The 22,694-nt window shown below is 38.8% G+C and overlaps 1 protein-coding gene across 1 annotated transcript in view; it reads right to left on the bottom strand.

Moving 5' to 3' along the window:
• NSMCE2 (NSE2 (MMS21) homolog, SMC5-SMC6 complex SUMO ligase) overlaps positions 1–22,694 on the bottom strand; it is a 134,706-nt gene that overhangs the window by 64,080 nt on the left and 47,932 nt on the right. Inside the window, exon 4 of the mRNA XM_052787299.1 lies at positions 6,489–6,642. Coding sequence (XP_052643259.1) covers positions 6,489–6,642 — 154 coding nt within the window. The remainder of the gene's footprint in view (positions 1–6,488; positions 6,643–22,694) is intronic.

Genomic DNA, 22,694 nt, shown 5'->3' with positions numbered 1-22,694 from the left:
CCACTTCCCCGTTCCTATACTAGATGGGACGTCTACATGGTACGGAATACACCGTTGGCCAGTTTGGGTCAGGTGCCCTGGCTGTGTCCTGTGCCAACTTCTTGTGCCCCTCCAGCTTTCTCACTGGCTGGGCATGAGAAGCTGAAAAATCCTTGACATTAGTCTAAACACTACTGAGCAACAACTGAAAACATCAGTGTTATCAACATTCTTCACATACTGAACTCAAAACACAGCACTGTACCAGCTACTAGGAAGACAGTTAACTCTATCCCAGCTGAAACCAGGACAAGTGCGTATCCCACACACACCACTGAATGTCATAATACCAATCCCACTTTCAGTCAGAATTTGCAACTTTTGTGCTGAAGTTGTTTTCCCATAATTAGCCAGTAAAGGGATTTTAAATTATTATTATTATTTTATATTGAAGATACAAAGAAAAATACACTGACGTTATTTTTCAGCTGATCCTCTGCCAACCCATTCTAAGTATAAAGATGAAAATAGACCAACTAAGAAGTTAAGTACAATGGAAGAGAAACCCAGATCTGCAAATCAGTTATGCGACTCCACACAAGTAACTTCAACTATTTACTCAAGTTTCACCTCTGTTATATGGTGAGGAATAAAATTAACTTGCCTACCTCCGTGTGATGTTGTGAGGATTAATTGGATGAAACTTGTAAAGCATTATACTACACAGTGTCTTGTTGCAGCTTGTTTTCTTATCCTACTAAAAGCAAATCAAAGACTTCAGTCTTTCCTGGTATCTCCAGATAGACTGTTTTATGAATTTAAAGATAATTCCTTTCACAGTGTCATTTTTTCTACCCCAAACTGCATCTAAAATAGCATTTTTTTACATCATTATTTCTCAGCATATGCATGGCTTAAAATACATGTATCAACAGGGCATAGTGGTGTCTACTTGAACATTAAATATTAAATTTTAAACCTTCTCTTTTCAAAATATTTGCTTATTGGTAACTACTATAAATCTGTCCTAGTAAAATGTTAAATCACGATACATACTTTTTCCTTTCAGAACCTCTGAGATTGTTTTTCTTCAGTGGAGAGGGCAAGGAAGAGCTTTACAGCTGCAGTGTTGCTACTTTCCAAAGTACATTACAATGACTAGTTTCCTATGACAAAAGTTGCCTGAACTACTATTGCGTCTCAAAATGATTTGTTACCTATCAAAAAAATATTATCTTTCCTACATTTACCAGATTCACTCCTTAAATTGTTTGGCATAACCAGCAATATTGTCCTTCACTCAAATCTTACCACTTTCTACAAAATGACTACTGAAGCATGCATCTGTTAGGTGTTCGTACAGGCTGTAGTTATCAAGGATTCCAAAGTGCATGTTATTAGCTGCTATAAAAGGGCTATGAAACCTGTCATACTTTGTGCACTGAATGTGAAACTAAATAACCTTCAGCAAATACAGCAGTGGCAGCTAGGGTCACAGCAGTAGAGATTATACCTTCTGATTAGCTCTTTTCACAGAGTATCAGAAATTTAAACCGATACATAGACATTAAAGACAGATCTTACTTTCATTTTGTGAAGGCAAAATTCTCATACTCTGTGCCAGAAGATGCCTTTGATATATATATACTGGCATGAAATAAAAAGACTTGGTAATACACTTTAAACAGAAGGTGGGATTTTAAATTTACAGAAGATACAAAACGCAAAGTTACAATTCCTGCAGTAATCATGACTTAGTTCCTATGGGCTCAGTCCTGCAAGGTTCTGTACTGTGGTTATACTCCAATAAGGAAGTGAAACATGCCAGCAATCTCACTCATTTCAAAGGACCTACTCATGCAATTTAATTTAAGCAACTTGCTTAAGCATTTCATTTAATCAAAAGGAGATCACTAAGCACTTTGCACATCCAGGACCCTTATGTGTAAGGAGAGCATCAGTTATGTAGGGTTAAGGTCACAAAAAGTCTTCCTTATAAACCACACATGCAATAATTTAGAACTTTCTGATATTAGCAGATTTAGTCAATATCCCTCCAAGTGCTCAATTATTTGGAAAATATAATGCAGCCCTTTGGGGGTACACAAAATAGCTAAAATAAAATAATACTAAAAAAAATTAATCAACAATTCTTTTCTACTGTTTACATTCTAAGCAGGTTTGAGCAGAAAAATGAAATGTTTTCCATTGAAAATAAGAAGTGGGAACTTAGGAATGTAAGATAATTCTGAAAACAGACTTCAGAAAAATCACTTGCTATTCACATAAAATCTGTCTGACAGTGTTTTGACAAATATCATCAGAGGTGGAGATTTTGCATCATTTTGCACAAATTCCAGCTAAAGTAGCTGCATAATAAACGCTCACAGATTGATGGAAAATGCCTGCAAACTGTCTGAAAGATGAGCAGAACAGAAACTTCTCTGAGGCACGATATCATTCTTACTGCCACAGACATGCACCTTCCCAATTTCATTTCTGCACCTTAGCTGCCGCTAAAGTTCAAAGCTAAGAAGGTCTCCTTCCCGCAGAACTGCCCAGAGAAGAGGACAATCTGAAGGTGATACAGCGCCATTCTCCTCCCTGAGTATTAGAGCTACCTACTGCACTGCATGTCACCTGTCAGGTGGCAGGAAACAACCATGCAGCTCCCTTTCATCACTGTGGCAGCAGGTATCAAGAGAGATAATGTATTAGCTTTCTTAATTTTCTGTTAAAATAAGGTTATATTTAACTGCTTCACACTCTGCACCGTACCTAAAAACTGTGCCAAGAAAGTTTTTCTCCTTCAAATCCTAGTTAATTTCTAAGTAGCAAGACCATGTGGGAATATAATGTTTCCTTGTTCAGCTATTCTAGAATACGAATGTCAAATTCTGCATAGAAGGTGTGTAATAATTAAAGGTAACTCATCATGAAAGGCAAATCATTTTAGCATCTACCCGATGTGCTTCTTTGAGATAGAAAAGGCTGGGACAAAAGAAAACTCCAGGAAAGCCCCTCTGAGAAAACCTGGCTGGAGTTTTTGTATTTTATCTGATTTAGCAATAAAACCAAATCCCAGGAAAGAGCTAAAAATTGGACCATACTGTATATATGTGCTTGAAACAGGCCAGGAGCTATGCACTAAGTTGTGCCCAAACCTGGCAAGACTAATAGTTGAAAACAAAATACTAACCAGGTAGCTGTTGATGAAGTTATCGATATGCGTAACTCACACCAAGTAGTTTTCAAGTGTGTCCCAAAATTTGCAGACACGTAATATGCTGTATTATGGGACCAGTATTGTAGGACTCATGCTTTTGAAATCACAACTCATACAGGAGAAGCTAAAGAATATAGAGATGGCTTGACTTAAGCATGGCTGCTGAGTATTTAACAGGGTGACCTTAATGTTCTCCTTACAAAAGAAAAAAAAATAACACATACACACAATGTGCTGTAGGGTAAATCACCAATTTATCAAAACTAGTAGATGTCTTTTACAGATTTTATGAACCTTCAGCTCAGCTGGTATTGCAACCCAGAAATTACTGCCTCTGAGTCCACTCTTTCTTTGCAGTACTTTCTACATGGCATATGTGATATGTTAGATAGTATTGACAGTGCTCAATTACACATCTCAGCATAGTAATTTACTACATAGAGCTCAACAATGAGAAGAGGCTTTTTATACCAGATGGAGTCCACGTGTCAGTTTAGCCTCTCACAACAATGTTAAGACCAGAGGCCCTGATCCTGTAAGAATGTGGGTATCCGTCATCTTTAAGCTTGTGAATAAATTTGTGATATTCAATTCCATGGGTCTTTTTAAAGGCTAGGTACGAGTGAGAAAACACACAAAAGGAGAGAGGGAGGATAAGGGTAATGGCAAGAAGATCACTTAACTACAATAACTAGAGAACTGGACAGTCTGACTGGTTCCAGGTCACTGTATCATATAGAAGCAAATTTACATATGTGAATATAAACAGACTCCACTGATCTTCAGTCACCCGTGATTACTCAAGAATTTCTGGGAGCCTTCCTGGTAAAAGAGCCTTTTGAAGAGGAAAGTAAAGTAGGAAAGTGAATTTATGGTGGATCCACAGATTATTTAGGCAGAAGACACAACACTGATGCAAGTTTAAGGCAGCAGAATTGTGCTTGCTTTGAAAAATTTAACTTTGAATTTTCCACCTGTTTTCTATCTGCAGACCTGAGGTGGCATTTAGTTTTCCATTTCAAATTTGGAGGAGCAGCTGAGGGAACTGGGGTTGTTTAGCCTGGAGAAAAGGAGGCTGAGGGGAGACCTTATCGCTCTCTACAACTACCTGAAAGGAGGTTGTAGTGAGGTGGGTTTTGGTCTCCTTTCCCAATTAACAAGTGACAGGACGAGAGGAAATGGCCTCAAGTTGCACCACGGAAGGTTTAGATTGGATATTAGGAAAAATTTCTTTACTGAAAGGGTTGTCAGGCATTGGAACAGGCTGCCCAGGGAGGTGGTGGAGTCACCATCCCTGGAGGTATTCAAAAAACGTGTAGACAAGGCACTTCAGGACATGGTTTAGTGGGCATGGTGGTGTTGGTTTGACGGTTGGACTCAATGATCTTAAAGGTCTTTTCCAACCTAAACGATTCTATGATCCTATGATTCTAAAAGAAGGTGGGCTGCACCAGACTGTTTATTTGAATACATGGTCATCATATTGCATCCAAGACTGTTTGTGAAAGCTAACAACTTTCCATTCAACCTTTTAAATTGCAATAAATGCTGCGATAGGAGCAAATGTGATGGATTTACCTCATCAACAACATCATGAATTCTACAAAACCCAAGCTGTTCCAGTTGATCAATAGTCCGCGTACTGAACACAGCAGTCCATTCAACATCATCATGCATTTCATTTGGGGCACAGTCTGACCTCTGTGCACAACCAAAAGAAAAGTCCAAGTGGCTAATAAGACAAATCTGGATTTCAGGCAGTAGTAGCAGAATGATGTCCCCATTTTTTTTTTTTTAAAGAATAATTCTTATTGTCCTTATTTAATTTGGGTTTTTTTCAATAGGTCTGCCAGTTAGAACTTAGTCCCATAGCCTAAGCTGAATGCATTACTAGGGCATACACCCCTTCCTCAGGCAGTTACAGGGTGGAAAGTAAATCCAAAGTCAGTTATCAAGATTTTATCTTCTCAGTTACAAACACCTGGAAATTAGGAATTACAACATAATGGTGGGGCCGTAGTAATTTTATGGTTATGCAGGGAGTGAAAATTACACTGTTTTGTGGTCTGCAACTTGGTATGTTCATTCTTAGAGTAGTGCCAAGAGCTCTATTAAACTCAGAGATCAGTGCTAATACTCAAATCCAAAATCTTAAAAACCATAAAGATGGGAAACAAATATATTAAGCCCTCAAGCTCTAATCCTAGGGAGTCTTGAGATATCAGATCTAAAATTCACCTTGTCAAGCATGTCCTCACACTTCGTAAATCTCTATAGGGAAGTAATCCAAAGTCCAGTGAAGTCAGCAGGGAAATTCTTTCCACTTGTTTCAGTGGGTTTTGGATAAGGCTCCAAAAAAACAAAACTCAAGGAGAGCTACAGGAGAGCATCCAGTATATAATTTTCCAATGGTATAAATCATTAATCTATGACTCCTGAAGTTCCTGAGATACCAGTTTATGTTGAAATCAAAATGTAGGGTGGGAGGGAATACGTACAGGGGTCAAGGGACAGCAAGCAGAATAATATAATTTCAAAACATAATCATGATTGGGGAAGAACAGCACAAATAGTGTTAGAGCCCATGAACTTTCCTGCCAACAGTAATCAGAGTGATATGTTAATAGCTGTTATATGTGCAGGGCAATAAAAGCATACAATTTTTTTGTGTTGCATAAATACTAGAACTGTTCACTCTCCAACTTTTCTGGTAATTCAAGCACAAATAACTTAAAATTTTAACACTTGATAAATCACGTGAATTAAGAAAAACACATTTTTGTAAGTTGCAGTGTTACTGGGTGCGTGCATAGAAGCTGTAAACCTGAGAACACACACAGTAAGCATTTTCCAACAATATAGTTCTACGATTAAAGCAAAGGTCTTCTTAGAGTTGCAACACAACCTAAAGTTGTGAAACAGGAGCAATTTGTTTAAGTGACAAATGAAAACAGCTTACCTAATCTTTTTAGAAGATCCTATCAATTAAGAAAAAAAATGAAAAACTCTTCAAATGAAAAAGTCCACCTTACAAAAAAAAGATGTGAAGCAATATTTTCATGATATTTGTATTCAAACACAGCAGGAACTGTGGGAGTCTAAATAAAACTACCAAGGTAATTACGCTGGCTTTTTTCTACACAGATATCAATTTAAGTAAGTTTTTAAATAAGAACACTCACCTCAGTTTAAGCCATAACTGGCAGTTCTGTATTTTAGGGCAGTTAGTCACATCTTACCATTTAGCATTCAAGGAATCTATTTTTTTTAAAATAAGACTTACATTGTTTTCTCATCTCTTTAAGTTGATCCTTAAAATACATATATTTTTCATTCCTTTGTAAATCTGAGTCACTGTTCTTGCTCTCCAGTGCAGTAAATTTTTCTTTTACTAAATATTTTAAATCTGGTATATTTTCTGGTTTTTCTCGTTTTATCTGTAAGGAATAAGAAATAGAATGTTATTCAATATGACACATTTTAATACAAAGCAAAAGACATCAAGCAAAAACTCAAGAACATAATCTCAGTTTCTTTTGACTACAGTTAGGTTGCCTGCTGTGAAACCATAACCTCCAGGTAATTATTTATTTCAGCAAAAGTAACTATGAAATGTAGAGATTAACTTCTCAGTGTCATTTAACTCAGTTGCTGTATACAGGGTATTTCTCACACTAACAATAGGGAAAACTGAACCTTGCAGTCAAATTTGCTTCCGTGAGTGGTAAAGGTCAACATGTTAACAGCAACCAGCATAACACTGAATATGAATGAAACCAAAGAATAAGAGTCTGTCCAAAAAGTGAGAAGATAACTGAAAAACAGAAATAACATTTTTAAGAATTTTCTAAAAACCTCCACTCTCTCACCATTTTTCAATCAGCTTTACAGAAGTTAATAATCTACATGCATGATTAGTGGGATAACACCAGCAAAAGCAGTACAGATAGCTAACGTAAAAGGAAACCACCTCAATTTATTTGTGCTGTGCAAACAAGAAGCATTATGCCATATAGGCAGGCAAAAACACAGTTTCTTGAAAAGCACTTGCTTACAGTAATCGCATCTGAAATGACCTGAAGAATAAATAACTAGAAATAAAAGGGAAGTCATCACGAAGGCAATAGTAAGATATTCCGAGAATGCAAAAAGCACTTTGGGAATGCAAAAAGCCCCCCAAAAAACAATAATTAAGAGTTTTCCCTTCTGTTTCTCAAGCCAACATTAAATTCTAGGGAATGGTACCTTTGACAGGTCTTCATAAGACCTAGCTTACAGGTGGTGGGGACTGTGCTATGCAATGATGATCAGCAACAGCACAAACTCTGAAAGAAGGTGGACATTTGTCAAATCCTTAATGCTAAGCATTTTCTGAAGCAGACAAAGACTATTTCTATCCCAAACATATGGCAAAACATGCCAATCTGAAAGAAAGAGGTAAGCATCATTTCTGCTGAGCCACTCTTCCCCTACCGCACACATTAAATTCTGCCCCTCACCAGACCATGGTACTATTCATTGTGAAAGACAGGGAAAAAGCCTACTGAGAAAAAAATGGTCCACTTCATCAAATTGTTTCAGGTTCCAGAGTTTACAGAGACCTTGGAAATCCTACAGAATATATTTTATTTCAGGAGCCAAAGAAATAATAAATGCTCATGTAAAAATGGACTTTGCGGATATATAAAATGCTATGTAGCCAAGAAAACGTTACTTTCCTTTTAATCAAAGCAAAGCAATCCATAGAACTATTATTTCTTCCAAGAGTAAAGCCAGTTTGGCACGTTTACTTTAGGCAGATGCGAGTTGTGGCAAGAAGAAAAATAAGAAAAAACCATGCACTGCCAGGTGATACCATGCAGTTTTCAAAGGTACCTGGAGATAAAAGATCACCTACCACAACATCCAACTGTGAATGGGAAAGACTCAGGAATAGCTTTGTAACAAAGGAGCACAGTGACTATGAAAGACCAACAGCATGTCATCACAGATGCTCAAACTGATGCATAAATGTAAGAAGTAGCATACAGTCCTTATCCTATGAAACTTGAAAAAAGGAGCAAAGGAAAACAGAACATCCTGCGCCCACGGCAATGGGGGCAATCATACACACTCCAATGATTTGCCTGTGTCAGCATCACAGCAAACTGCTGCAAAAGAAGGCCTACCACAACCAAAACAAACATTGTTCAGTACTCTGCTGAAGAAGAAACTTGGCCATCAGGTGTATGTAAGAACAAGAAAGCAGTTACTAAATCAAAATACTTTCATAATCCAACACATTATAAAGCAATGATTTGATTCAGACAACATGCGGTGCAAACATACTCCTCTCTGCAACAACTTCATCAGGCTGTTTTTACAGACATTCTCTCTTTAACATAAAAATAACATATAAACACAGGACCACACTCACAAGCACAGTCCAAATAACAACCCATCACTAAGACCTGCCCTCATCACAAATGACAGCACTATGGCCAGATACCATATAGAAGATCCAGCTGTGTATACTAAAAAAAAACCTCACAAAGTGCTTCTAAGTTGCTGATACTCACACAAAGAGTAAAAGAAATTATGTGGACATTCATTACAGACATCCATCTGTAGCAAAGACAACGTCAATAATCTTTTTCTCTCCACAGGGACTATGTTACACATTGATACAGTTACATCAGGCTCTTTTTATCTTTTTCTTGACTCATGGAAGATTTGAATACAGAAATTAACACACACGGGATCTTCAATCATACCCTCAGAGTGAGAGGTGAAGAGAAGGGCACAGCCAATGTTAGCTGAAACAGTGGTTCTCTCAGCTCCAAGTTCCAGAATTAAAGGACTTTACATATATGAGCAGAAAAAGAGCAGGAACTGTAACTTACACTGTTCTGTTAGCAAAAAGGACAGATGTTTGAGAAGCTGCATTATATGCACACAAATAAGCCTTGCCCCTGCCACTGTGGAGCTACAAAAATTTGCATGTAGACATCTGTACTAACCTCAAGAGAACAATTATACAACACCCTCCCTTGGCTACGTAACTATAATCACACAGCTTGCTGCCATATATCTAACAAAGTAAGAGCTAGCATGCGATTTGCTAAAGGGAACATGAACAATTCCACCAGTTACCAAGAAAATAAAAGTCTTTCACACCAGCTATATTCCCAATAGCAATACATTACATTGTGAGGATAATCCAGCAATGCAGCACATATGACATAGGTGCAGACAACCATCTAATATAGAAACCTAAAGAGTCAGATGAGAGAGATGCTCAAAGAATGCTATTTCCTGTAGTTTAACTTCTTTCATGTTTACAATTTAAATTCAGTTTCTGTTCACTTCCAAATGATTGCTTTCATTAAAATGATTAGTAGAGACACCATTCCTGACCACACTCAATACTGTACCATCACATATGCTATTACTGAAATGCCAGGTAGACCTTCTGGAAGGTCAACACGTCACAGGTGAATAATAAGGCATGTCCACCCACTGTAATAACAAGCAGATACGTTTGCTGTGCACAAGCAATTTCTCTTTGGTGCTGCATATCCTATTCCATGAAGAGGGTTGAGAATGGTTCTAACCCAAGAACATAAATGAAAACAAATGAAAGAAAATGTGACATCAGTCCCTGTTCCTCATGGTGGTACAGAATTGCAACATCTTATAAACTGCATCAGCACAACACTCTTACAGGTACATTACAGTTTTCTTTAGTTACCACCACCCACTCCTACTCTACAGATTCATGATGGATGTAGTGATGATGAGATCAGCATAACAAAATGTGCGAGGACAATACAAACATAGGATATGGCTAAGGAACAGGGCAAAATCACCAATATTCAGGACAACTTGGGGTCATACTTCTTTTTGGTCTAAGCAGCATGTCAGATAAATGCTTACTAGCAAACCTGAAGCCATTGGCATGTTCAGTTTGTCAGTAAAAGTTACTTCACATGGGAACCATGAAACACATGTTAAGCAAACAACTGTTCGTTTAGTAGCACTGTCAGCCAAAACCAGCATGCTAAGTAACACCTTGCAGTCATTAGTCAATCCATTGAGAGTTACATTGATTTTGAAATGGGGTGGAGGCATACACACCCTACAAAGCATCCTCGAAATGACATATAACTATGAACTGGGAGTGTTCAGGACATATGGTGAAAAGAAGTATCAGTCACAACAGCTTGTTTACAGCAATAGAAAAAGCAAAAGCATCTGCTGTGACAGTCCCATAGCAGCAAAGAACCACATGGGTATTTACATGGGAGCTCAGCAATAAGAGGGAGAACAGACATGTTATACATGATAATTAATGATACTCCATACATGATCTACCAGCAGTGCTGTCAAGAAAACACATTTAGAAATACTAAAAAAATAATTGTTTAGAAAAACGTAGCTGTGGTTTACCTATCAAAAGATACATTTGCTCATGGCAACACACCACACCACCTGGTCACAGGTGACATGTGCAAAGAGGTTACTGCGTTTGATGGGAAATGCTTATGAAATGAGCCAGTTCATGGCAGGTCTTTGACTTCTGCCAATATCTATCTGTAAGGATGAGCCTTCCTTTTGTAGATTCTCTCACTGGCAGTGTGTCTATTCCATGCATAAGCTGTTAGACTATGCCTCCAAAAATCAGGCTTTTTGAAAGGCCAGCTTGCACAGCCTAAGATAACAGTAAACTCAGGATATTCTAAGGGGCAGTCTAGGGAATTTTTATTTCATCAATTACCACAACCACCAAATGGGAAATAAATTATTCTGTTCCAGATCAATCCCAGAACCAGTGAGGTCAAAGGTATCATAGACTAAAATTGGACCAGCTTGCGGTATTAGTCTACATACAGTAAGGAATCAGTGCCTAAAAATGCACTAATTAGCATAACCCTGCATGTAGCATTGCAACATTTAGTAATTTGTCCTTCCCAGTATTATGTCCCAAAACACTTTACAAACGTTAAAGAATTTAGCCTCAAACGCCCATTGTGACATATGTACCATCAACTGTATTTTACAAATGGGGAGACCGTGGCATGAAGAGATTAATAACTTGGCCTCGGGTTGCACAAGGAGACTGTGGCAGAACCAAGAATAAATAAATCCCGGTTCTGTGCTTTGAGCACAAAGCCATCCTTTTACCTTCTCCTTTAGCTGAGGGAAAGTTCAAATTAACATGTGCATTTGGTTCACTCTCTACAAAGAGGTCTGAAACAAGGTTTGCCTTGTGGCTGCTTGGCAAACTTTGTGATAAAAGAGTGGCATTCTGCATACCACAAAAATGCTTCACTGGACTTTGCATTGCAGTAGTTCAGCATGTGACACTCCACGGTTATTTCTTAGCCTTTTCTTTCTTCTCTCACTAGCACAGAAGTCCTTTAGCTGCATATTTTTAATCCTGTCGCTGTTCCTAATTTCTCAGGGCAATCATTTATGTCCCTTGGTTTTGGGGAGTTTGCCAGTGCCATCCATTTTATTTCTCACAAATTTCTTGCCATACCTAAACCATGCTGAGGTTTCCTCAAACCAGTGACACAATCTGCAAAAGAACTGTCTTTCCAAAGTATTCAGAATTCTCACCTTAATCTTTCAAAACATGCATTATTTTTTCCCTGTAACTTAATCCCTACAAAATACGGACTTTTAAAGTTTAATTTATGGATATTATTGACATTTGGTATCTGTGAGGTAAAGAAACATTCCTGCTTGCTAATGACCTTTTTAATGACCAAGTCAGCTGACATGGCAGAATTTCTTCATTTTTCAGATTCTTTGTTGTTTCATTTATGAAAGGGAGGGTGATTAGTCACTCAGTGCTACGAAGCTCAGAGGTATGTAGTTACCTAGATATTTACATCCTTTTGGGATAACCCAAAAAAGGATACGCTGATGTCTCCAGCTAACTCTAAACTCATAGTAATTTAGACTGTATTTACACTACAGCAATGTGCCTGTGCATATGCTTACGGAACACTGATAGCAGCTGCATCTTTTGGAGAAAAACTTAGTATCTTATAGCTCCTGTTGGGACAGAATTTCTTATCTCTGTGAATTTAATATTGTAGAGGAACTCAGTCAAGATTTTTCAGACACACAACTTCAGGTACTTCAGGACTTGGGGTGACTAGCCTAAGACATCCTACGAAGACCCAGTTTTCAGAACCTAGGTATCTCACACTTTCTGAATTGACATCACTTTAAAATGTCTGACGCAGACATGGACATATCTAAAACTACTTATTTCAGAGAACAAATTGGCTGGCTATAGCAATAAGTATGGACACTGTCAAAACAGCTTCTCTGAGCACCTCCATCAGATAAAAATAACTATTCTTCCTTTATTTACATCTGCCATGCAACAAAATCAATCAAAAATGCATGTCACATTTCTTTCTTGTTTAACGATTTCTACATCCTATTATTTCATCCTCACCTCACTAAATAATTTATTATTACAAATATGCAGTTTTTCAACACGCACATTTATTTTACCTCAGGGTAAGTCAAAGTTTGCTGTGATTATTTATTATAACCAATTTTTTTCACTGAGAGGGAAAATAACATGGGAGCTAAGTAAATTTGTGGGTTGAGTCACCCATACACTTTGTGAATCATGTGAGAACCGACTCTAAGTGAGTCACCACTGTAACTGAATCAGGCTGCAAAATTTCAGCTCAACCTAAACAGTCATTTATTATTCTTCAATGGCTGGATTCAAACCCTTAGCAAATATCAGATCATTTGTTGATGCACAAATAAAACACAGCTCTTGGAAACATCTGTAAGGGATGTCAAAAAGGATATCATCATTCAGCAGCAGGAGCTGCACTAGTTTGAACACAGTTTTGCCGCAGTCAGAATTGCCTAAGGGCCCACATCTGATTCAGGAGATTCAACACCTCTATACATCATGGCTGCAGGGCTGGGACTCCAGTTGAGCAACACCTTCGCAGACAATTGTGAAATGCCAAGAGAGGCATATTTATGAGGGCTGACCCATACTTATGACACATACTGCCTATTAAACCAGGCCAGCACAACAGAAAATGACTGTCAGCACATTTCAAATATCCCAAAACACTGCCAGAATAACAGTCTGAAGATGAGGCAGGGTTGCCATGGTTCAAAGGCAGCATGTCAATATGGTGGTTGTAGGTAAGGTGTCCCCCATAATGAAATTGCTAGTACCTTCCACAGTTTCTTTTCCCTACTTTGAACACACCTTGAGATGTTTAACCTTTATAAAGAAAGGAAGCACAGAGGGGCACGCACTGCTTCCATGTATATTGGGGTATATCCAAACGAACTCCTCACAAGTCGTGGCACATGAGTCATTTTGGCAAGACTAGAAATGGACTTTGGCCCACCCTGTTTGCTTTCTTTCTCCTGTTTAGAAAGGAACCATATATACAGAGTGGGATTACAGTAAATGAGCACTAGGTGAAGAAACAAAATTGTCTGGCGCAAGTGCAAAGTTTACAGCCTGAACAGCATTTCTTGGGGTTCCCATCTGTTAGAAGTTTCACCTCAAGCAAAATGCTTTACTCTGCACATGTTTTAACAGAAAAAAACCCACTCTTTGTATTTTCCCCAGTTACCCGCTATGGTAGAGACAAGACTGTGAACATCTTTTTGTTTCTCTCCAAGACCCCTTGTGTGCTGCTTTACAAAGTGCAAAGGGGTAAAGAGAAGCAATGAAAGGGGATCTTATTGAAATACCAGTATTGAAACTACTTTTTACCAATAGTGTAAAACTGGCTCATAAAGACAGCAATAAATGTTAGCATTAGAGGTGAGGTTTTCCCAAGGTACCAAAGGGAAGAAAGTTAATGGATATTTAGCACCTTAATCCCTTCAGCATTTCTGAAAGCCCAAATGCCTGTGTGGTTTGCCATGACGGTTAAACTGAATTTTCTTAATGATTTCAACCAAACAGAAGTCTGTCTTCATCTTGTTTCTCTGTAGTTTTTCAATATATGAAGTATGAATACAACAAAGCAAAAAATTCTACAGTATTTGGGAGACATTTATGAAAACACCTAAAAGATATGGTTCAAGACACAGCGGAGGAGCAAGTACATAAATTTACTAATCCCTTCTTCTCTATGTACTTTAAAGTTCTGCCACAAACATAGTTCATATGCAAGCTAATTTGGGGGCACTAGAGATACACAGCATCTTGTTCTAAGTAGTTTTGCCTGAGCACAGATTAAGGCATATAACAGCAAAAATAACTATTCTTATAAAAACGTTGCTTTGTTTTAACAGCATGTTAGAAACTGTGAGGCAGATGGTGCATCTGTTTTAGCAAGGTTGATTCAGCAAATGCATCAGGCTGTTGAACCAGTTTACCAAGCTGCTGATTAATTCACATATTTAGAAAATACATTAACATGGATATTAGAGCTTTTTTTTCCTTTAATATCCCACTCAAACTGATGGGAATTTAGACATTGATTTCAGTGGGAGCAGAAGAAGGCCCTAAGGTGATTTCAGATTAACAACCTGTTTACTCTTGTATGGCTCTGCTTGGTTGACTGAGATCACTAAACCCCATGTTTTCCACAGTGTGGAAATAAAGGGCTAAATCCTAAAACAAGTACAATTCAGTGTTATCTTCACCAGCCCCTACAAAACAGCGTTGATTTATGCCAGCTGTGAAGCTGATCCCTGTTTAATACAAAGTGTAACTTATCCTTTGGAGACCTGCATACAGCATGTATTGTTAAAATCAGCTGATTTTCCAGAGGGATGTTTTCCATATTCCTTGGGTATACCTCCAGGGAAAGTCAAGCAGTCTTTTTCAATTTTTATTCCTCCCATTTTTTTTTTTCATTCATCTGATTATATCCTTGTCCTCAAAAAGTTCTTCAGCACTGATAGCACTTCTTCATAGTCTCCAAAGCAGCAATGTGAGTCATATTGTCATTTTTCATTAAGACTAAATGTAACCTTTACACTTTTGGAAAACAGCAGTAAGATTTCTTAAGTACAGACTCATGCTTTATTTGAATTGACATTAGTTGAAAAACATATATCCTGGCTGACACTTACAGCCTAGACTCATCAAATTAATATATCTGTATTAATATATGGATCAAGATGGCAATACTTCCATCAGGGTCAGCTCCACCTTTAACACAGAACAGTGAACTCAGTGATGGTGCAGAGCTGCATTAAGCAGAAAAAAACCACGACAAGTGTAACTGCAGTAAGCTCCCCCAAATTTCCTCATAAACTGGGAGTACCTACCTTACACTGCAGTGGGTACAAAACACCTCACCTGTACGACAGTCCCAGTCTGTGCCCTGTGGCAGAACTGCCTTTTATTTTGCACTTTACTGCGGATGCCTTAGAGACTAGTGTCTCCCTTGAGCCTTTCCACATATCACCTGCTTCAATCATTATTAGTGATGTGTTCTTATCCAGCTTCCTATTGGGACAGCCCTCAATAGTTACTAGCCACTAAATCCTAGGTCTTACTTCCATTCTTATCCTTCTTGATTTACCAGTTCTGGCTGACAGCTTGCACTCTTCCCTTGTCTTGGTAAACACTATGTGCCTTCCTAGTATATATGCACGAGTGATGCTTTTCTGTTGCACAGGACAGTTTGGAATGCTAACATACACTTTTTGCTATATGGGTATCCCACAATATCTCAGTTACATAGTTTTTATAGGCTCCCTCCAGGCAGTATATCATCTGACAGAGAAGGATATTTTCAACTGCAATTCGTTTCCTCCTCTTTGCTTATAGGTCCCATTTTTGTTATTAATGCAGTTTCAGCAAAGCCTCAGAAACAGAACTGTATCAGAAAATTAGCATTGAAAGGGCCCTTGCTCCTAGTATGCTAGATTAAGCTGCTTATACATTCCTCTATTGTCACCAATTTTGGCAAAGACATATGCTGCATAACAGCCTGGATTAATCTTGTCTACATTACCACCCTACACATCCTTCCCACCAGCTTTCCAAAATCCTTGGAGTCTATCCACACCTTTCCTGTTATCTATCAGAGCATCAAGAGACTGGTTCTTGCCAGTAGATAACTGATGATGCCAGTCCCTGTCACCCTGTTTGAATTTCAAAACAAATGCATTCGCACTTTCTCTCTCCCGGTCCTCCTGCTGTGAGAAAGCTCTTCATAAACATTTGGCAATATATCTTTAAATCCTTCTTCAAAATCCTTGTTTAAAAGCATCTTCCTTTATTATGATGTCCACAAACACCTTTGTAACTGTCTGACTGTTTCTGTGCTATGACAGCTGTGTCCCCTGCACGACCGAGCCCAACTTCCTGATTCCAGAGCATCCCTTTTTTATACAGAGCCTCACAAAACTGGGTCCTGAGAAATCTGATGAAACCTAAACAGCTTTTTCATTATAGGTCATTACATTAACTTCCACATCTTAGCTCAAAACCAGCTTGCTTCATACTCTCCACATTAAAGGAAAAACTGTGAACAATATATTAAGCTGTAATTAAACACAGTACTAGCAATAGTAAGACCTAACTGTAAGGTGGATACCGGATGCAATCTGATAGCTGACTGTAGAATAGAAAGCACACAAGAAGAGTTTTTAAAAATTCAGAGACATCTGTTTTGCAACACCCTTGCAATTTATATGCAATGCCTTTTTAAAAATCTAAACATGAATTATCAATCCAGGTTTAAAATTATGACTAAAAATGAAATCATATTCCAACTCTCCAGCCCATATAGACTCCCCCATTACACATAAGCCCTTGATTTTTACATGTTGTTGGAAGTAATTAAAATCCAACTTTAATTTAAAACAGTTTTTAAACAGTTCATAGTTAAAATAACAATTTCTGTGAATGACACTGGTGTGTGACAGCAGTATTAGTTTACTCATGTCTGCAAAATGTGACAGCAGGGTGAGAAGAAACAGGAAAAAAATTAGAGTCCTCAGCTGCAGTTATAAGGCTGAAGGAGATGGCTCCACCTGAGAGTCTGTCTGCATGGCAAGAAGAAAAAAGGAGCATGAAATAGAATTCCTAAATGGAGTAGTCTTCACATATACTGTTGAAATACTGTTTGTAAAAGCAAAATAAATTTAAAAGCTTAGCCTCAAATTTAAATACACTTTTCTTAATACTGCCTCAGCTGACAAAAAAAGGTTATGGAGTAGAAATCTTGTTTGTCTCCATAAGAACTTACTCATACGGGAAGTCAAACCAGTATGAGTTTGGCCATAATACTGAAAAACTCAGTGCTTTTTTGACTATCAAAAACATCCCCATTATACTGGCTGACAGTCCCAGAAATGTGATGTTGTCCATGACTAGAAACTATCACTTACCGTAAGATTAAAAAGCATAAAAAAGAAGTAACTTTCTTCTGAACTTATCACTCTATGCATGCAAGTATTTCCTTTCTGTTATTTTCAAACTCAATAGATACATTTTTTTCTTTCTCCTCAGTTTCTGCAACACTATCAAATTTGTCTCCCCAAATTCTTTCAGGCTGCTAGCATAAACCCTATGCCAGCCAACTCTCTTGATCACACCTCCCCTGCCATTCGAACTTTTCCCTACATCTTCCAGAATTTGCAGTCCTAGCTCTTATATTTAGTACTGGTTTTGAACTCGTCCTTCCTCTTTCTCATATTACTTTGCTTTCCCTTTTTTAGCTTCTTTTCAAGCTCATCACCATTCATCACAATTTTTCAGTACCGCACTCTCCTTCTTACAATTCTATCAAACTCACTTTTCCTTCATTTTTCTGACTCAGTCACTGTATATCACATGCTAAACTGATTCCTCTCTTATTACTAGCGCTAATTATGGGATGCCTCCATTACTCCTTTTATATATTACATTCTCATCAAACACCAGGTCCTGAGTCACTGGCAAAGGATTTAGGGAGCAGATGGAGTGAGTGACTGCCTCCCCTCCATGCATGGGTCAGCAGCCTCACAGGAACGGTAGGTTATGCTGACCTCTTCATGGGGTATTGTAGTCTGTGCTCTCTCAAGTGCAAGTGCACCCACTGGTACCTGGGAATATTTTGTCCTGAGAGTGCTACTGCTGCGCACTTTCCTCAACTGTCAGTGACCTCCTTAAGTCACCTCCTTATAAACTGAAACTACACCATCCAAAGTGGAACAGTATAACTCACCGTAAGTAACTAAACCTTTTAATTGCATCTCACGCTTCAACAGGGATCTTCTCTATGAGTACATGTCACAGCAAAATATTTAAATTTGACTTGACACTGCTCTGTAGTTATTCACAATCAGATGAAATTTCAGCTACTTAGCCAATCACTTGCTATTTTGGTCAGTTCCTCTAGATTAACTACTACCAATCCCCATCATGATTGCTCCCCTTTGTTTTTGTCTTCTGCCATGCAATATACAGTCATTTCTTACTTTATGAGTTTCTCTTCTCCACCAACCTCGCCAGCACATTCTCTTGTCCAAGGGACTCAAGTTTTGACAGCGGACACAGCTCATCTCTACAAAATATACGGCAGTTGATATCTGCCCTTGTTCCTCAAGTTCATGACAGACTCCTGTAACAAGCAATGAGGAATCTCATCTTGTTATATAAAATACTACATGCAAAAGAACCCAAGAACAGGACAAACAACTCCCTGAGGAAGTTATGGATTACAATCAGTAAACAGATGGATCATTAACTGGTCAACCATTTCATTGTTCACATGACAGAGAGAATGAGACATGCTTACTGCAAGTTGGGTAACAAAACTGAAAAAAAAGAACACCCAACTCACTGGCAGAAGAAAAAACTCTTTTGCAGAGTCACTAACTCAAAATGGAATAATTAAAACTCCCACTTCAGAAGCTGCTGCTTTGAAGTGGGACTGCAGATCTCTATTTGCATATTAGGAACGCTTGTGTCGATTTCCATGCTCCATCTGGGCAAGAGATTGCAGATGAGGATGACAAAGCTCTGAATTAGGACAAATCAAATGGATACGGACTCATGAAATCCTGTAGAGATAATTATGAGTCTCTCAAGATGATGTAATTAGTATATTAGCATGGTTTCCTCCTTTAGCAATAAATACATTTTAACAATATGTCATGTCTTTATGTCTGTTATTTAATATGTCAGCCCTGCTAAAAGTCCTTTGCGCTGTTTGGTCCATCGGCACCATAATAAGTCCCTACTTTGTGGTAGACCACTAGATGCACAAAAAGACTAAGTTGTAGCAAATATGCAAATTGTAGCACTTAAGCTTTAGAGATCCTGCTACATAACGCAATCCCCTCCTGAAAGTAGACAGTCAGGCTTTTTATAAAATGGATGGAGAAAGCCAATGTCAAAAGACAGGAATCACAGAAGCCAGCTATCTAAGCAAAGATTGTCTAAGAGACAGGCAGTCCTATTCCTCTAATGGCAATGGGTGCCTCCACCACAAACCCTTTCCTTGAGTCAGTTGCTTAAGCCAGGCAAATCCTTCCTCATAAACCATGATGAGAGAAATTCACATGCTATCAGATTTAATATCTCAGTGGTTAAAACAGTCATCAGTAAGGTGAGTGACCCGTTTTCAAATCTCTGCTCATCCCGTATTAGCTGTCCTAGCCCATAGGCTATTGGGTATTCAGAGGTAAGACATCTTGGTCTCTCCTGTTTGAAGTTGTTCCACTTTGTATAACTAATTAAAAGATAATTGAAGCAAGTACTTGAACCTGACTCTCCCACATCCCAGGTTATTGCCTAACAATTCAGCTGTGGATTCAGTCTCTCATTTTGTTTCTGCAAGGTTCTTAAATCATGTAGGCACTTTTGAAAATCCCATTCTCTATATTTTACATACAAATATTTACAGAGCAGAAAGTCACATTCATTTCAGAATTACCACAACAAATATCTCCCGTTCTTCTCATATATAGTACCAGCTCTCCTGCTCAGTGATGAAAGCTAGCTGGTTTGTGTGTGTGTTTGTTTGCTGGGGGGGTCTTTTTCAAACCCTTTGTCACAATACAACCCATTTGTGCAAGTACAAAACCAACTTTTTCTGTGGTTCTTAGTTTTGCTTCCTTGCTTGGAGAAGGCAACGAGAAGCCTCAAACAGTATTCATAGACATCACAATAAAGGGATATTGGTCTTTCACAATGATTGATGATCGTTCTTTGGATTCTAAAAATATGGTATGGGCTTCAGAAAGCACATGATGTGATGAACAGCTCTCTGCCCTAAAGAGCTCGCCAAGTAAATGATGGACCTGGCACACAAGCAAAGACGCAATATAAACCACACATCAGGAGTAACACAGATTACAAATCCAGGATAACGAAGCACAAGTGAAAGCTTGTAAGGTATTTCAAAATAAGGACAGCCTGGTATAACAGGCATTTGTTCAAGGACTATAAGGGCATCTTGAGCTGATAAAAGAAAGATAGCAGACTAGGGAAGAAGTAGTTTAAGAAGTAGTACCCATGACAAAGTAATTCAAGGAAGGTTGTTCAACTGGTCTACACAAGCAATAAATGTTTATATTTATTTTACAGTTATCCCACTACAAAACTTGCAGATCCTTTTACTTCATTTCAGCTTACATGTCCTACATGACAGTTTAACATAATAAAACCAAACAAAAGAAAACCCTACCAAAAACACCAACAAGAAAAGCAAGAATGCAGGGAACACTGATATAATTACTTTAGTTCTGTCACTGGCAAAACCTTCCCCATAAACAAAGCCTTAGTTTCAAAATGTGAAGTAACTACAGTCTGAGAAGAGATGAGGGAAAATTTTAGAAATGTTGGGTGAACAGTGGCTTAGGAAAAATTAAGAGTCCAACGACAGTATTGTGAAATGTTAAATGCAACAACATTACACAGCAAGCAGGGGAAGATCTGATTCAAAAAACCAAAATTTTGGCAGTGCAAAAACACACTGGCTCATTTATGGTTTCCAGAAATGTTTTTGCGACACAGCATTCTGTCACTCTTCAGTGTACAGTTCTTCACCATAGCAGAGGCTTGTGGTGATACAATACAGGCACAAACCAACCCCCGGAACAAAAGGTTAAAGTCTTTTACAATATTTAATTTCTGTAGAGATTTAAACATTTAAATATGTCATTACAAAACAAAATGACTCAGTATAGATGTAATTCAGATGTACCAAAATGCATTAGTCATTCAATAAAACAGGCATTGAGGATTTACTAAAAATACTTTACAGAAAAAAATAACAACATATATTTACTTTACTGAATGGTTGTTGTGGAAAGCACATAAAACCAAATCCTGTGTAAATCACCCTAATTTGCCTGTCCTGAAACTGGGACTGCTAGTCCTAGTCCTAAAGCAGCATGGCTAACTCGTGTCCACTTTCCAACCCTTGTTTTGAACAGCAGTGCAAGAGGAAGCAATGTGTGATGTGATCACAAGGCAAGCAAACAGGGCAGGGAACTAACTAACTAACCAGCAGCATGAGGAGCTCCCTGCCAGGTGGGAATCTCACTAGGGGCAGAGTTAACTTGCATCAGCTTCCTACTCACCTAGAGATGAGATGGTGTTCCTTAGGGAATACCAGAAACAAGGAGCCCTGCCATCAGGACACAAAACCAGAAGCAAAGCAGTTAATATGGCAGCTGGATTGCAGGGAGCGTAAATGCCAGACATGTCACCAACTGAAGTTGCTCCCAAATGGTGATAACACAGCACAGGTCACCGGTGCAGCCTTTCTGGTACGTCGGCTACCTCAGCCTCCATGGAAGTGCTGAGGGTACATTCTGCCATCCAGGGCTTGGCCGGCTCAGATGCCCAGTGCTCCTCCCTGGGGCAGGGAGCCGGGGAAGTGCATTCAGATCAAGTCACTGCTATGCTCAGTGAGGAGCTGCCAAGAGAGGTCAGCGGGCTTCACTGCGTTAGGGGTGCTGCACAGGATACCAGTAGGAACTTCAAAGAAATTTCTCTATGACATAAGCTTAAGCTCCACTGAGGTGAGAATTACCAGATGTCTGCTGGAAATACAATACAGCGGAGAGGAAACAGTCCAGGAGGTTCCTGTTCCTATCTGTGGAAGATAACTGCCTGACACAGCTGGTGAGTGAGCCAACTAGGGAAGGTGCCCCACTGGACCTGTTGTTTGCAAACAGAGAAGGACTTGTGAGTGATGTGATGGTTGGAGGCCGTCTTGGGCACAGTGATCATGAAGTGATAGGGTTTTCGATTCTTGGAGAAGTAAGGAGTGGGGTTTAGCAGAACTGCCACCTTGGACTTCCAGAGAGCAGGCACTGGCCTGTTTAGGAGCCTGGTTGACAGAGTCCCTTGGGAGGCAGTCCTGAAAGGGAAAGGAGTCCAGGAAGGCTGCACATTCTTCAAGAAGGAAGTTTTAAAAGCATGGGAGGAGGCCATCCCCGTGTGCCGAAAGACAAGCTGGCAGGAGAGAAGTCCGGCCTGGCTGAACAGAGAGCTTTGGCTGGAACTCAGGAAAAAAAAGAGAGTTTATGACCTTTG

The sequence above is a fragment of the Harpia harpyja genome, chromosome 5, assembly GCF_026419915.1.
Source record: "Harpia harpyja isolate bHarHar1 chromosome 5, bHarHar1 primary haplotype, whole genome shotgun sequence".
Taxonomy (NCBI): domain Eukaryota; kingdom Metazoa; phylum Chordata; class Aves; order Accipitriformes; family Accipitridae; genus Harpia; species Harpia harpyja.
The sequence above is the reverse complement of the archived record's forward strand: the minus strand, read 5'-3'. Positions and strand labels throughout refer to the sequence as shown.